This window comes from Equus quagga, chromosome 8 (genome assembly GCF_021613505.1).
Source record: "Equus quagga isolate Etosha38 chromosome 8, UCLA_HA_Equagga_1.0, whole genome shotgun sequence".
Classification (NCBI taxonomy): Eukaryota; Metazoa; Chordata; class Mammalia; order Perissodactyla; family Equidae; genus Equus; species Equus quagga.
Genome location: NC_060274.1, coordinates 129,458,895 through 129,476,580, shown reverse-complemented (window position 1 = coordinate 129,476,580; position 17,686 = coordinate 129,458,895). Strand labels below are relative to the sequence as shown.

At 42.5% G+C, this 17,686-nt stretch overlaps 1 protein-coding gene across 1 annotated transcript in view; it reads left to right on the top strand.

Annotated features, from left to right (window-relative positions):
- PAXIP1 (PAX interacting protein 1) overlaps positions 1-17,686 on the top strand; it is a 60,273-nt gene that overhangs the window by 9,499 nt on the left and 33,088 nt on the right. The window contains exons 4-6 of the mRNA XM_046670225.1: positions 1,853-1,916; positions 9,698-9,811; positions 14,676-15,311. Of these exons, the coding sequence (XP_046526181.1) occupies positions 1,853-1,916; positions 9,698-9,811; positions 14,676-15,311 (814 nt within the window). The remainder of the gene's footprint in view (positions 1-1,852; positions 1,917-9,697; positions 9,812-14,675; positions 15,312-17,686) is intronic.

The window sequence follows — 17,686 nt, the reverse complement described above, 5'->3', positions numbered from 1 at the left end:
CTAGTTGTGGTATGTGGGACGCTGCCTCAGCATGGTCTGATGAGCAGTGCCATGTCTGTGCCCAGGATTCGAACTAACGAAACACTGGGCCGCCTGCAGCGGAGCGCACGAACTTAACCACTCGGCCACGGGGCCAGCCCCTCTTTGACATTTCTTGAGTGTGACTCTAGAACTCAGGTCCACCCCGCACTGTGCTAGATGTCGCATCATGAGACACTGTAGGCTGCTGTTCAGTGTTCTGGGCTGCGTGGCTCCTGTTTCGCCCTGGGAATAGGAACCCTCCCTGGAGGGTCACTCCATGCATAACTGATTTTGAAGATCACTTCTTGTTGAGGGTGCCTGGTGCCGTACAGTGAGGATGTTAAAATCTCAGCCCTGGGCACGAGATGAGGTCATTCAACCCGCTTTGTTTTGCAGCTCTGCCAGGCGGTGCCTGCAAATGCATTTATTACTTACTGAATCAATGAGGATGCAGGGAATCTTGTCTGAAATATTTATGGGGGACCTCAAATAAACAGAAAATATCCCTTTGTAAGCAGTTCCTGGAGAATGTGCAGAACTTAGCAGCTCTAACTCAAAAATTCTAAGATTTCTCATCCAAAATCTAAAAAGTCAGAGGAAATTGGTTCCTGTTTTGTTTTTTTGAGAGTTTGTTTTTTTTTTTTTTTAATAAGCGCAGGTATAAAAGACTGGGGGTGGGAGGGATGTTTTTGAAGGTAAGAGGCTAGTCTTCCTTTTCTGGATCCTGTACCCCACACACAAAAATTCCAAAGTAGTTGTCTTCTTTGAGTTCTTACTTGTCCATCCCAAAGAAGCTTAAAGGGACAGAAGGGGGAGCCCCGGACTGTGTTAGACAGCACAGTCTAGATATGCCTTTGTTCCTGTTTCCCCAAGTCTTTGGAAGTAGAAAGTGCCAGAGCTAAGATAGGAGGATGGAAGCATCTTGGATGAGGGGGCTGCAGGCATGATGCTGGGGTCTGCAGAGCCTCTTGTAGTCATGTGGGCTCCTGTCTTGATGAGACTTAGCAGCCCTCCATAGGAGATTCCAAATTGCCATAGAATTTTCAGTCTCACCCATTTTTCTTAATTCACTTCTCCCTCAGTAGCTGTACTTTCCCCCTGTAGGGAGGAAATTCTAGACACTCCAAATTCTTCAAAAAGTTTAAAGTATGAGCTCCTGGAGGCCACGTCTGCTGTGTGTACCCACATGCCCAGTGTCTGCACATAGTAAGCTCTCAGGAAATATTCTGAATGAATTTTAAAAGAGCTTCAGAACTGGGAAGATCTTGGGAATTATATATTCTAACTTATTTTAGCAAAGGAGATACTAAAGCTCAGAGTTGTCTTGCCCAAGTTTGCAAAGTAAGTGATGGTAATAAAACTAGAAGGCAAGTTCTTTTATGAAGGATTCTCTCTACTATGCAACAGAAGTCATCACATTAATGTTTCCTTCCAAAGTAAACTTAATTTGCTGTTAAAATAAGTGTTCTCCCGTATGAGTATGTATGTATCTACGTGTATGAGTGTATGTATGTTTGGATGGTTAGCTAGCTCAGAGGTCAAATGTTTACCCCCCTGAAAATGTTGTGCCCGTTTGATTGCTGCTGTAAGTGGAGAGGTTAGATTTGAAAACGCACTTGACGGAGACCTTTCAGTTCTCTCCGTGGTCAGTTCTCTGTTTGCCAGTCTGCCCTTTGCTCTTGTTGGGTCAGCTTCAGTCTGTCTCTTTCCTGAATGGACTGAGCGGGAAGGAGCGGGTGGGTAATGTCCAGGTGGGCAAAAAGGGTGTGTCTGTTAGTGAGCACAGTTGCACTAATCTTCTTTCATTGAAATCTTAATAACTGTAAAACAGAGTGAATGGTTTCTCTCCAGAGTCGTGTCAGATTTTCTTTGGAGTCACTGCCTGCCTCTCTCAGGTAAGTGTGCTTACGGTGCATCTTGGGTTGCTCACACTGACAGTTCTGGGCTTTTATACGATCCCATTTGTGACCTGTTGGTAAACCACTTTTAGAGAAGCTATTTACTAAAATGCATATTCAATATGACCTTATGACACACTTGTAATTTTATTTAAGTATTCATGATTAGTTTTAAGATTTAAAGTTTTAGTGGGTGAAAATGGCCTTTTAATCTAAAGAATTACAAAGATTTAAAACTTGAATATGAAAAAGTAATAAAAGTGAAATTAAAAGATGACAAGGAGGGGCTGGCCCCATGGCACAGTGGTTAAGTTTGACCTGCTCTGCTTTGGTGGCACAGGTTCGGTTCTTGGGCGCGGACCTGCACTATTCATCAGCACCATGCTGTGGCAGTGACCTGTGTACAAAATAGAGGAAGACTGGCGCAGATGTTGGCTCTGGGCAAATCTTCCTCAGCATTAAAAAAAAAAGATGACAAGGAAAATTCAGTCAGAAATAAAAGCAAAAAATTTTCTTAATGAATAAAGGGCTCATACAGATCAATAAGAAACAATAAAACTTCAGTAAATAAGGCAGAAAAATGAATTGACAACTTTTTTATAAAGAGGAATTGCAAGCGATAAGTGTAACAAAACATTTGATCCCCTCTGTAACCGCAGATGTGCACTTTCTAGTAGCACTGAGGTAAGCGTTCTGGCTCATCAGGTTTGTCGCGGTGTCCTCAGTGCTGTGCAGCTGCGGGCAGCAGTGCTGGTCAGTGCCGCGCTTCTCTAGAGAACGCGAGCTGTGTCACAGCCTCCAAATACGTGTTCTCTTCCTCTGCAGTCCTCGTGTTTAGGAACTTACCCCAGGTTGATAGGAATAAGAGCAGATTGACGTGTAAGGTGAAAGCACGGCGTTGTTTCTAAGATGCAGAATCGGAAGCAGCCAGACCACCCACAGTCTGGAAATGCGTGAGAAACCTGTTCTGCACTTTGACACCGTAGTCAGGCTCCGGAGCCAGCTTTGAATCATGTTTTATGAAAATATATAAAGACATGGGAAATGTTTTAAGTGGAAAAAGCAGGATATAACAGTTGTGTAGGGGCCGGCGCGGTGGCATAGTGGTTAAGTTTGCGTGCTATGCTTCAGCAGCCTGGGCTTCATGGGTTTGGATCCCCAGGGCAGACCACTCATGAAGCCATGCTGTGGTTGCATCCCACATACAAGACAGAGGAAGATTGGCACAGATGTTAGCTCAGGGCCAATCTTCCTCACCAAAAAAACCCCCATAGTTATGTAGAGTATTACATCAACCATATAAAATATATAAGAATTACCTGAAAAGGAACCAAAATGTTAACAGTGGTTAATTCTGGGTAGTGAGAGAAGTGAATATTTAATATTATTGTATTTTGTCTTCGCAACTTCCAGCTTAAAAAAGCCCTCAAACTGTACAAAACTATTATACAAAATCAAGTTGGTATTGTTCACGCTCATTTTTAAATTACATAGAGTACTTTGTTTCAAATTAGTGGTCAGTCGGGGGAAACGCTGCAGTTCAGCGTTTACCATTTTGTTTGACCTCACAGGCCTAGTCCCTTTCTGTAGTTTTGGTGTTAGATGCTATTTTTGAGGAGTATTTAGTCCCCGTCTCTATGGAAGCCTCTGAGAAGGGGCCTGTCAAGGACGCTAGGGGAGTTGGAGGGAGTCCTGCTGCTCTCCCTGTGCCTGTGACGGGATCGGGGCCGCGGGTGTGTTTAGGTCGCACTGTTAGAGGACTGGCCAGACTCGGCTTTCATGCACGTGGTGTCGTCAGCCCGAATTTGACCTCTTCTCTATCCCAGCGATTAGTAAGTTTAATTATGGTTCCTCTAGTTTGTGTCTCTTGTAAATTCTGGAAGTTCTTTAAAGTTATAAAATCCTCTCTTTTTGTACTTACTACATCAATTTAATAGCCGTCCTTGAAAAATTGGCCTTTTTTCCCCTCTTAAGAACAGGAATTTTGTTGATATCCCTATTCAATGTTTTTCACATCTGTGTTACAAATGTGTATTTACATGAGGATAGTCTTTCAAGTTAGCTTAAATGAAAACCTTTTAATGATGGGTACTGCAGTTACATGTAATTTTTATTGTTTTCTTTATACTTCTCTGTATGTTCCAAATTTACAATAAACATCAGAAACGTTTTAAAATGAAAGCATTTTATCACTATTACTCCTTATGCCTAAAGACAGTGTACCTTGGCTAAAATGTGAATTTTGCATTTAAGTATATTTTTATTGATTGGATTTCTGGGTTCAGAGATTCAGAGTCCACTATTGAGAGGGTTCAATTTGAAATAGAAAGGGAGAGAGGAAGAGCCAGGGGCAGGGGTATCTTCAGGGATCAAGGTCGCAGTGGCATGGTGTTTAGCAGACCTGACTTGAAGAAATAAATAAGAAAATCAAAAGTATGTGATATGAGAAGATTACAGGGTTTTAAATTAGGTAATTAGGCATTATGAAATAGTAACTATAAGTTTAGCACTAGAGAACACTTTTAGCCTTGAAGAGAAATAACTAATGGTTACATTTAACAAAGGTTGTCATATATATAATAAATTATTGTGTAAAAGGCCTAACATGTAAGGGTATAGTATGCACAATGCATACTGTATAGTTTGCTGAATCAGGTGGCACATGTGTGTATTAATGAGTGAGTTCAGAGAAGAAGGCTGCAGTGTGGACTCCTGGCATAGGACGGCCTTGATGGAGGATGTAAGATTTGGGTGGGCCTGAAAGAATGGGCATAATTGGAGTAAAAATGGGGAAGGGAGAGCAAGTTCCAAATAGAACGAGGTGGAAGGAGAAATCAGGCCGGCTCCAAGGCTATTGCTGAGGACACTGGCATCAGAACAAGGTTATGTACTGGGGTATAGAAGAAAAGAATGACTGTCTCGGTGGGTGGCAGAGAATGAGGAAAAGCATGAAACATAGATGAGTTTGAACTTGATGAAAGTAGCCAGCAGGATGCTTGTTTACCTTTTTTTCTTATATATTTAATTTTGGATTACAGATGTTTGCATTAGAACATTTGGAAAACAGAGAAAAAAGCAAACAAAATTAAAATCTCTTGTGGTCCAGCAGTGAAACTGGTCTGGGAGCTGTAAGCTGACATGCAGGGCAGGGTAGGGATGAGAGTGCTGACAGGAAGAGAGTCAGTCTTTTAGGCTTGAGATGAAGATTTGGATTTGGGTTAGCACCGTGTAAATGAAGGTACAGCATGGACCCTAGGAGCAGATGGGAATCAGCAGGTAGGTCTGGGTGACTTGGTAATGCCATGGTAGAGAGAGAAGCCAGCATCACAGTGCTCTGCAGGCCAGCTCCTGGGCTAGATGCTTTCACGTTGAAATTGTTAGTCAGATGACTTCCTTGTTTCAAACTAGGAGCAGTGGTAAAGTGATAGCATCGTTGCCAGAGATGGGAAACAGAGGATCCTGATTTCTGGGGGAAGATGACGAAGTTGATTTGAAACACATTGAGTTTGGGGTGTTGATGAGCTGTCCAAATGTAGGGACGTGGAGATGTGGTATGATGGGCTGAGAATTCCTAACTTCTTGCAGAGGAGAGTAGAGAGGGGCACATGACCAGGAATAGAACCTTGAGTAGTAACATGCATAGTTAAGGAGGTTGGGGAGGAAAGGGAGCTTGAAAATAAATAGAGATGATATTGGAGGAGTAGGACATTACTTTTAGAAACCAAGGATGAAGTCAGACTTAACCAGTTTTGTTTTTATTGCTGGGAAGTAGTCACGCCCCAGGTAAAGGTGGAGCGCATTAATTGGTCCAGGTAGTTGTATGTACCTGCATGTGGTTTTCAGTCCTGCTCTGTGACCCAGAAGGAGGAGGACCAGGGTGTGGACAGTGACACAGGACTGTTGATTGGCTTGGTGGCCATCATGCTGGCTTAGGGGTCTTAAGTAGATCTCAGGTTCTGCGCTGAGAAGAGACAAGTGTGGTTGGCAGAGGGGCGGGGAGGGGGAGAGTGGAGAGCCCATGAAAAAAGTGAGGTGAGGAAGCTGTGGTGGAGAACATAGCTGTCTGGATTCTCAGGTGAACAAGTGTTGCTGGATGGTGTGGTCTGGGAAGCAGCCCAGCTGGTAGACTTTTATCCGGGTGCGAAACTCATTGTGGGGAGTGGTTGGGGCTGTGATGGACAAAAAGGTGAATTTAGCAAGACCTTTGGCAGTATTTTATATCCTTTTGGCAAATTTCTTTAGGTAAAAAAAGCAGAATCCAGAATCAGTGTGATCTTTATGGATCACTTACTATACCTTATTCTCACATCGTCACTTATTATGATGGATTGAAATCCCCAGTGTGTAATGGGGTAAAATAAAAAGGCTTGCTTTTAAGTTCTGAAAGATTATTCAAATAAAGATGGGAAAGATTTTACTTGATAGTAGTTCATATGAAGAAACTTTGGTTAAGAAAAGTACACTGGGCACACTAACATTTTGTTGTTGCTAAAAGCTGTTAATTCGGTTTTAAGATATATTAACAAACATAAATATATATATATACACACACACATATATATACATATAGTGTGTGCAGCTAAGGGACTTGGGTTCAACAAATACATGACGAGCACTTCCTTTGTGACAGGAACAATGCCAGAGTACAAATGAACTGAGATAGGATTTCTCCCCCCCCAGTAAACGTACAGTCTAGAAAGGGGGACAGATGCGTGAACAAACGCAGTGTGTTGAAACGTGCACAGAGACAAAGTGGGTGCCAGGTGTGGAGATAATGCTGGGAGGGAGCGATCACCGGGTGAACCTGCGCCGAATGGAGGCTCTGGGTGTCTGTGCCCCTTTCTGAACACTGGAGCACCTGCACACACAGGCATGCACCGGGCAGGACCCCACCTTCACGAAAGGACTGTTTGCTTGGTGGTTCTCAGTGACCTTCTGTCTTTTCCCCGTCAGGGTGTTGATACAAGCTGGAGCTCTTTGTTGGAGTCTTCCAGAGCTGTCCAGGGAGAGGTAGGGAAGGGAGCTTGTGCCAGCAGAAGTTGGGAAGCACAGCCATCATCTGCCTTCTTCTGACCCGGTATTGATGCAGGCTGAGGCCTCTGTTGTAATGTGCTGGGTAGGTTTCGGGGACTAGGTCAAGAGTCTGATGGAGAGCCTGGCCAGGGTCATAATTTAAATCTGGAAGACCTAAAAATAAAAGCCCTTTCCATTCTGTATCTCAATCAATAAATATTTCTTGACTGCCTACCCATGTGCCTTGCACTGTACTAGGTACTATGAAATATATTAAAGAAGTTTCAGACGTAATTCTTGCAGAAGACTCTGGTCTTTAATAAGTAGGCTTACAGTCCATAATCAAGACTGGACAAGGAGAAATTCATGTGAGCTAGAACCAGGACTGTTTTATTGGAGATATGAGACCTCGAGGAGGAGGGAGGGCGTTCCTGATTGGTGTAAAGAGAAGCGTTTATTCAGTGGGGGACATAGATGCAATTGTAGTCCTCTGCTTCAAGTTCCTAGAGAACAGTGGGGGAAAAGACCAATGCTCACACAGTTACGGAGTGTGGTAAGCCTTTAGATTTTGTGCAGCTGCTGTCGGAGGACAGTGGCAGCGATAGCCGAGCTGCAGCTAGAGCAGTGGGGTAGGGGAGGGAGGGCATGGAGGCCAGGAAGCACAGCACGCTTAGCATGGTTGGGGAGTGTCCTGAAACCATAGGGTCAGGCGCATGCTGGGAGTGGTGCTAGTGAGCAGTGGGAGGCCGGCAGCAGTGAGGTCAGGTGGATTTTAAGGCATCCCAAGCTTTGTTAGCTGAGGTGATAGAGTTGTAGCGTAGAAAGATTGCTTAAAAAAAAGAAAAAGCACTTTCCCCAGTTATAAAACTAACGCTCTTAAAAATTTGGAAAATACAGAAAAGTATAAACATGAAAATAAAAATGTCCCCGTAATCCTGTCACCACTAAGTAATGATTGTTAAACATTTTGGTGTGGAAAGAGCATGCTTAACTGTTAATTAGGCTGATATAGATTCATTACGTTAGTTGATAGGTGTGTTTGAAGTCATTTAACCCAAATGTACATCGATGAAGAATCCCGTTCGTGGACGTTTTCCAAGTTGACGTGAGCTCATTTTTGGAGATCCGCTGTCAATTCTGGGACTCCCCTCCTCCCTCTCTGATGTTCTTTCCACAGCAACATACGGCAGGCACCCTGTTGAGACCCATGTCTGTGACACAGGCCAGATAGGTACTGTAGTCAGTAAAATAAAAATAACACTCAGCTGACGTGTGACCAAATCTTTGTAATAAAGGCGTATCTAGATTGTTTTTTAATTTCATTTTAATAAAGATTATGTAATGATTCATTGGAGTAATCCAAATGATCATATAATAAATCTCAGCTCTCCAAAGGCTGCAGGATGTAAATCTTTTTGTGAAAGCCTCTAATAAAAATAAGTCTTCTGACCCAACCTCTGAAATGTGACATTGACTTACTAAAGAGATATCAAATAACAATTTTTAAAGGTGATCTTATAAAATTAATGTGTTCTTGTTAGCATTCACAGAGTAATGTGGAGCGCAAAATAATGTCTAGAAGTCTTTGTAAAATGGATGAGAGTAGATGTGGAATGTTAGATTTTTAGCAAGCTGAATAATGGCTGTTAAAAAAACATGCTGTTTATCAATACTTCTAAAAAATTAACTTGAGACAAAGTCCAGAATTCTTCACCATAATTCTCAACTTGTAGTAAATTATCCACCAAAAAATTGACGTGGTTAATTGATTATCTTAGAATTAACACTCACACCTTTATTTTTCTTAAATGTTTCTTGTCTTTCAGAGTCTAAAATTTTATTTTTTAGACATTATTTTTGGTAGTAACTGCCCTTAGAGAAGCAGTGTAGAGAGGTTGGAAAATACAGTTAGGAGTCAGACCTGGGTTTAGACAGACCTGGCTTGTAAAAAGCCAGCTTTTCTGATTATCAGCTACAATTTTTCTAAGTTTGTTTCCTGATCTATAAACTGGTTCTTATGATGCCTACTCCACATGGCGGTCATGAGGATTCAGAGCAGACACAAAGCACTTGGCACAGTTCCTGGCACATAGTAGGCAGGCAATAAATGGTAGCTGTGTGTTGTTATAGTGACATCAGCCATTGTATCTGAAGCCTTACTTTATCATCTAGGCAAGCATAACATTTAATCCTTTTATGCTTGCCTTATTTCTTTCTTTGTGTTAAGTAATATTTACATTTTCCCAGAGCTTACAAATCACTGTATTTTTATCTTTTCATTTTATGCATTTCATAATTAATATTTATTTGTTATCCACTAATGATTAAGGCACTCCTTAAATATGATTTTGATACTGCTGTTGTATTTAAGCATTTTCAAAAATGACACAATTGGAAACTGGAATGGTATACTAGTTCTTTCTGCTTTTTTTTCCCCCTATCATTTTTGTTATAGAATGAAACAACCCTCCATTCAGTCTTTGGAGTGTAGATATAAGTATTTTCTTTTAATTCATTTGGTGACAAGGCAAAAAAAAGTAATATCTATAAAACTATTATTATAGGAATAAAAGTTTTTATTGTAATAAGCAAATAGCTAAAAGCTTATCTATTTTTCCCACTAATACCCTTAGGTTATATCATTTAATATGGGAGAAAAGTAGATAAAGCAAAATTGTTATACTGTCACAATGTATTTTAATAATGAAGTAAATAAGTAAACATTGAAATGTGTGATAAAAGCCTGATTTCTGGTTTTCTGTCAGGTGTCATCTGGAGATAGAAGTGCCCTCTGGGCTTTGCTGACTTTCTATGGGGGGGATTGCCAGCTGAACCTCAACAGGAAGTGCACACATTTGGTTGTTCCAGAACCGAAGGGGGTAAGTGTTTCATGTACATTCTCCTTTTTATGTCATTTAAGTATTTCCAGTAATCAAATGTCTTTTTTGAGCATCTTTTAAGTTAATTATTAGATTCCACTTACAAAAGCCGATTATATTAGTTTACATTATTTATACCCAGCTTCATTCCACAAGGGATATGAGATGATTATAAGTTTTATTCTATTGTATTTTTTTGGAGAGGAAGATTGTCCCTGAGGTAACGTCTGTGCCAGTCTTCCTCTATTTTGTATGTGGGACGCCGCCACAGCATGGCTTGATGAGTGGTGTGTAGGTCCATGCACAGGATCTGAACCTGCGAACCCTGGGCTGCCAAAGCAGAGTGTGCGAACTTAACCACTGCACCACCAGGCCGGCCCCTATAAATTTTATTTCGAGTCAGGTGTGACTTCTGAATACAAAGAAATAGGGGTTTATTTCATGGAGAAAATAGGAAAGTTTTTTGAATTTCTAGAGTTTCCTTTCAAGTCCAGTACAACTTCTGTTCATTTTTATTTGTGAAAATATGTATCTATCGACCTCTTCACAAGTTTTAAAAAGGCCTTGTACTGAGTGTAATTATAAACATGCATTTGGTGAAGTTTTCAGTATAGTTTCCTTCTTAATAATGTAGACTATATAGACTGCATTTATCTTGATAAGCCCAGGGCTCTATACCTCGAAGCACTGGTGGGGCCGGAGGGATTTTGGTCCCCAAGTGGGATCCCCATGTCAGCAACATCAGCCTCCCTTGGGGACTTGTGAGAAGTGCACACTGTCCGGTCCGCCCCAGACCTAGTAAATCAGAACCAGGTGGGGGAAGCGGGGAACCCAGGCATCCGTGTCAAGGCCTCCCAGCGATTAGGACACACACTAATGTTTGAGAATTACTGTTCTCTGGAAATCAAACTGTTTTCCTTCCATGAACAATTATTTGCATCTTTGAGAATCAGATATAGTATATTTATAGTAGAAGAGTTTTTTGATGATTACTTTTCCCACATATCAGTCATTGCCTCCATTTTTTTCTTACTGTCTTCAATCTGAGTCTACATTGTCATTATCTTATTTCGTCTGACTCACAGCAGGAGGAGAGAGGTGTGTGGTGGATGTGCCCACAGCCCTGGCGGAGGGTGGAGAGTGGAGGGCTGGAACAGTCGTACACTGGCCAGAGGACCCTTTCATGGGGTCTTTGAAACTAAGCAGGGGCACTCACGAATGTGTGCTCCTCGTCATGCCAGTCTACTGACAGGGGGAGAAGTTGTGAGCCAGTGGATTTGATTGTAACATAGTAAACCTCTCAGTCCAAGAAGAAACTTTTCTGTGAAAATTTAAGTAGTGAATCTTAAAATCTATATAAGTAAAAAATTACATTTTGCGTAACAATTTAAGAGATAAATAGTATGCTTTGGTTAAATAGTGTAGGGGTTCTTTATATATCAGTATTGATTTGTGGCTAAAAATAAATCATTAGATTTTAGGTAGCTGGTTTGAAGAGAAATGGAATCTTGTATAAATCTTGTACCTATGAGTGAATACTTAGAGGCAAATTATAATTTCAGAGGCATATGACTAGAGTGGATTTGTCAAACAGACTAGCTGACTACACACAACATAAATGGCATCTCTTTAAATTCTTTTCTTGCATTTTTTTGATGAATTCTTAGGGAAAATGTGTAAATGGCATAGTGAAACTTTTATATTCTTGAATTTTAAAGTTTTAAATTTAAGTTGAGAAGAATGGATGAGTTAGTAACAGAATCAACAGAAACGAAATGTACTTCCTAGTTATTGGGGGAAAGGGGCTGGATGTAGCACTTGGAGATTTCTGGGTGTGAATACTGCCCCCGGGGCTGAGGGCAAGGCTGGGAGAGATGGGCGGCATGGGCCAGCCCTGGCCCCCTGCTGGCCACACCCTGACCCCATGCCACTTCACTTTGACTCCTGAGGTCTGTGACGTTTAATAATTGATAGTTTTGAGGATTTCAGAGTTAGAATAACATAGCTGGTAAATTAGCACAGGCAGAGGCATTTAACGTTGCTTTGCTCTTCAGTCACCTTGTTTAAGCAGTAATTGTCCTTCAGTGACAAAAAACACTTACTGGTGAGAAGTGAGAGAAAATCTGAGTGGACTTCAGTTTGCTGAAGTGTTGTACGTAGACTTGCGTGGGAAGTAGGTCGTTCCTGGAGCGTGGAATGCCAGAACCCTGTACAAGGGGAGAACTCAGGACTCGTCCACGGTGGATCCAGCTCTTTAAGTATGAAGTGCTCTTTCTGACATCCAGAATGTTCAGCAACTCTGCTTCATGGTACTGGTTTTATTTTTAGTATTTAACAGAATTAAAAAACACTTTATTTCATATTTATTTCAATAAGCATCTTCCTACTTTGGGAAATAATATATAAACCATATTAAATGTATGTTATTTGCCCGTGTTGTATATTTGCAATATTTGTTTAGTTTGTAAGTACTTCAGTGTGCACCTGGGCTGTGTGTTTCCTGAGAGAGCTCTGGGCTCTTCTGGGCCACGTGGTCCAGTCACTGAAAGTCTCTAGTCAGCTGCAGAAAGAGATCGTCTGTATTTACTGTGGGAGGGTGTGTGTAACATTCCATACTTAAATATGTCACAATAACATGATTTTTAGAATAAGGAATGAAAAATTTTTTTCTCAAGGGTGTGGTAAATTGATATACTCCTACATAGATACAGCCTTTTTTGGAGGGAAGTGTAATTATAGATATGAAGTCCTAGAGAATTTTTCATACTTGAACACCAAAACCTAGGAATTTATTGTATGTAAACAATTTAGGATGTGTGTAAAGATCTCCTGCAATTTTTCATAGTAGCAAAACAGTGAATAAACATTAGAAATAACTATAATAAGTATAACACTAGAGATAACTAAATAATAATCCCTGACACCAGGGGATTTCCTAATTTATACAACTACCCAACAGAATAGTAGGCTTATGTTAAAAGTACTGTGTGCAGGCGCCAGCCCCGTGGTGTCTGAAGTTTGGTGCGCTCCACTTTGGCAGCCTGGGTTTGTGGGTTGGGATCCTGGACATGGACCTACACCACTTGTCAGCAATGCTGTGGCGGCACCCCACATACAAAGTAGAGGAAGATTGGCACAGATGTTACCTCAGGGCTAATCTTCCTCAGCAAAATAAAAACCCCAAAAAACTGTGTGCAACTGTAAAATGAGTTTTGAAACTCTTGGGGAAATTTGAGTAAGTGCTGGGTATGAGATAGTATTGACAGCTGTAGTGGATTTCATAATGTAGTTTATCAGTTAAAGATGCATAGACAAAGTCGTGGAAGAGATAGATGAAGCACGATTTCAAGAAGTTGCCAGTTATTGAAGCTGGGTGATAGGTGGAGGGATTTATTTCACGACTCTACTTTGGAGTATTGTAGAAAATTACATTAAAGAAGTTAAAAGCAAAAGTGCCTGCATAAAAGTGTACATATTGACGTCGGAGATTGTTCACGATATATTAAGTGGAAAACAGCACATTATGAAGTATTTGTACACTGTGACAATATGCTTCCTCCCTTCAGCTTTTAATATATGTACATATATTTATAACAAAAACAATTAAAACTGTACACTAAAAATGTAATCAGTGTGGTTATGATCACATTCATTTTTCTTTTGCTTTGCTTTTTATTCATGTGTTTGCCCATGACTGAGTTTTACTTGTGTTTTAAATAGGTTTAAGCTTGAACATCCTCAGAAGTAACACACAGTTAAATCCCTTCTCTAGTGTGGGCCTTCCTCTTTCCCAGGAGAGGGGTTCCAGCTTTGTGTTGTGTCCGGGCTCAGCACCAGGTCCTCCACAGAGGCTGATGGCCGAGCGTCCTCGGTTCTGCTGCCGCCGGTGCAGCTTCTCCGGCCAAGCACGCACCGCCTCCGTCTCCACGATGGGATGGGGCTTGTAGTGTGGCCCCGAGACATGTTTGTAGAGAATCGCTGTCCTCCGGGGTTTGAGAAGCAGATGGGGGAGATTCTAGGAGTTAACTGAACCGTATTTCCAAACTCATTCATTCTAAAGCTAGTTTATCGTATTACCCTTATTTGAAGTTTTCCATTATTTCCTTTTTTCTTTGGCACATTCCTCTTTCCGCCCTTACCAGTTGGAGAGCCCCCTGCCTGTCAGCACTCCTGGCCCGCTGCTCCAAGTGTGCCTTTTCTGGTGTGCCCTCCAGTCGTCACCGCTCACACCCAGCCGGACCTCACCTGTAGGTGGGCGTCCCTGCGTGTTGAACTCACTGGTAGAACCTTTTCTGCCCACATGCCCCTGTCACTTAGTGCTGGTTTATATTGTATTCTCACTGCCTATTTAATTTCTCTTCAGAACTAAGTTGTGAACCTTATTAGGTCAGAGACTGGTTGCATCCGTTGTGTCTCATGTGGAAGGAGCTCGATAAACCCCAGATAACTGGTTAAGAAGGCATTCCCATGAGTGGTCAGCCCCCTGGTGACTGTCTCTGATGTCCTAAAGGTGCCCGGACCCACAATTAGAGCTCTGTACACATTGTCAACAAACAAAAACTAGATTAGGTGGCAGTTACTCATTTCATTCATAGAGTTTTCCATAGGATTCCTGGCCCTACTTTTGTATCTAAAATATCATTTATAATAGTTCATTTAAGCAAAATCTTTTAAGGCTACTATTGCAGGTGTAAGAGCATCCATCTAAAGGAGCGTAAGCTTTCCCTGTGTGTCAGATGGCAGTAGTGGGTGCTGAATGTTTCCGTTGTACCCCTCTCCCAGAGTTCTTTGTATGATGCACAATTCTAGGAAGCTGATAAAACTCACAGCTTTGTTTCTGTGTGTGTTTGTGCTTTACTTGTAGGAGAAATACGAGTGTGCTTTAAAGAGATCAAGTATTAAAATTGTGACTCCCGACTGGGTCCTGGATTGCATATCGGAGAAAACCAAAAAAGATGAAGCATTTTATCATCCTCGTCTAATTATTTATGAAGAGGAGGAAGAGGAAGAACAGGAGGAGGAAGAGGTAGAAAATGAGGAACAAGATTCCCCAAATGAGGGCAGTACAGATGAAAAGTCGAGCCCTGCCAGTTCTCAAGAAGGCTCTCCTTCAGGCGAGCAGCAATTTTCACCCAAGTCGAACGCCGAGAAATCTAAAGGGGAACTGATGTTTGATGATTCTTCAGACTCATCACCTGAAAAGCAGGAGAGAAATCTAAACTGGACCCCAGCTGAGGTCCCACAGTTAGCTGCAGCAAAGCGCAGACTGCCGCCCGGGAAGGAGCCCGGCTTGATTAACTTGTGTGCCAATGTGCCGCCGGTCCCAGGCAGCATCTTACCGCCTGAGGTCCGGGGTCACTTAATGGCTTCGGGACAAAATCTCCAAAATTCCGAGAGATCAGAAATGATAGCTGCTTGGAGTCCAGCCGCGCGGACATTAAGAAACATTACTAATAATGCTGACATTCAGCAGATTAACCGACCGTCAAACGTAGCACATGTAAGTCACTGTTTAAAAAACAAAAATTTAGATATTGGATTTTCCAGTCTATTTCAGTATAGTTTATTGTTTTCTGATTCTTCAGAACAGTTGACTTACAAGCAGTATTTACTTGTGTGAGAACTTGTTTTACAGTCTTTTATATGTGTCACAAATTCTGTCATAAAAGGGTGGCAGCATGCATTGAGGTTGAAGACCTCACACTGCCCAGTAGAACCAGGATACCAGTGATGGAGCGCTCTCCCTAATTAAAGAAGTTTCCCCCTCTTTGTTTAAAATTAGCAGGGGCATCAAGAGAAGATTGAAGTTTACCAGCTTTTCCTTATTTGTTTCTAATGAACTTCATGGTAGATGATAGCATAACACAAATTAATGTGAAGAAGCCTTAATTTCAATTTGCGGTTTTACGATCGGAGCTTGTTGATACAGAACGGACCTTAAAAGTTTTAGTAGATGTTTTTCTATTTAAGACAGAAAGAAGGTAGTTGTGGTACATTGACCACTGTTTTCATTTTTGTGGGCACTGGAGACACAATGATAAATGAGAGCAATCAGTCCCCTACTGTTGTCTTAGTTGGAGAGGTAGTGAGCAGACAAATGTGAACAGAAGGGCTTGTGACGGGTACAGGTGTTTTGAAGACAGTAAGAAGGGGTCATGTGATAGCAGTTGGGGGAAGAGGTTCTTGTAGGTTCCGTGGTCAGGGAGGGCCTCATGGTGGCTTAAGTCAGGGGTGAGTGACAAGGAAGCCATGGGAACAACTGAGGGAGAGAGTTCCAGGTGAAAGGAACAGCAACTGTGAAGACTCAAAAGTAGGCATGAATGTGCTGTGCTCTAAGAAAGCCAGCCAGTAAGATTGAACTTAGTGAGGTGCGTGGGTGGGTGCTAGGAGGGACTGAAGAGGCCTCGTCCTAAAGGTGAGGAGCACACACTTTCTCCCAAGGAAGCCACTGGCGGGGGGCTAGTAGGGGTAACCAAATGCATATTTCTTGTTAGAAATAATAGTATCACAGTTGAGTATCATAATGTTAGTGGTTTTGAAAAGTCCTTATTGGTTAGAGATGCATAAAAAATGTTCTTCCTTCCTTCCCTCCCTTGGGTTAAGCGGTGAATAATTGATAGTCAAGGTTCTTGAGACGCTGGAGGGGGTTGGTATCCAGAGTAAGGGAGAAGGAAACACATCCTTTAGACAGCAGAAGAAAATTGAGAGAGAGTGAGGCAAGATGGGTAGAGTGTCAGAGATGAGAGGGAAGGTCATCAGGGATTTGAGGAGGATGGAGATTTTGAAATAGTTGGTACAGAGATTCTGGGAAGACAGTATTTCTGGACCTGTTAGGACCCAGTCTAGGTTGGTGACCAAAGCTTAGTGTATTAGCAAGAGCCACTAAAGTGGAATCTAACCCAGCCAGGAGGGTGACGGGGCCGGGGCAATGGAGACTAGTCTCAATGGAGTGGACGTCCTGGAAGGAAAAGCGAGGTGGTCGGAGGAGGCGCGTGCACAGGCGGAGCAGTCCTGGAGGTGCAGTGGCTCCGGGTGAGGAGAGACGGGGAGCAAGTTTGCACCCCAGTAACTCAGAGGTCACATTCTGCCTGACGCCTTTAGTTTGATCCAGATAATTTTTTTAAGTTAGATTTATTTGCCAAAATCTTGAGATTCTCCATAAAAATGGGGTTTCTGGCCTATCTTGAGAAGTGGATGCTGTAGTAAAACCCTGAGCAGATATTCTAAAGTCTGAATGGTGACAGTTCTTCGTGGTTGAGCAGCAGTTGCCTCCTTTGAAATGCGGCTCCTTCTGTGTGCTCGATTCCCACACCCCGTCGGCATTCCCTCTGTCTCATTGCACTTGTTACTGCCTGCCGGGCCCTGGAGGTAAATTTGAGTTTGTCACGCACTACGGTCTGAAGGGTGACTGGGAACGGGGAAGAGGTCTCTGAGATGAGGTGGTCAAAGACCAGCAGGCCAGGTGTGTCCAGATGGTGTCCATGCTCACGTGGAGTCACAGAACCTCAGTGCTTGGGGGTCCATGGACCTCAGCACCCAGAAAGGGCAGTGAGTGGAAAAGCCACAAAGCGAAGTCCCAGCACAGCAGTGGGCTGTAGGGGACAGCAGAGGTAATGGTCACGAAGTCCTGCTGGAAGCCAGAGGACTTAGGGAGGGTGGGAAAGAAGAGTCAGGAAGACAGGCTGGAGGTAAAGATTGGGGAAGAAATTAGAAATTAGAGGTGGTGTGACTGAGGTGGGGAGGCTGGGAGGTGAGCCAGTTCTGGGCGGGGACCTGGAGCATCCGGGTGGCCTTGTCTGGCTGGCAGGGGAGGTGTGAGGCGTCCACTGAGATGGGTCTCACAGGGTTGATGTGAGAGTGGAATGAACTAACATG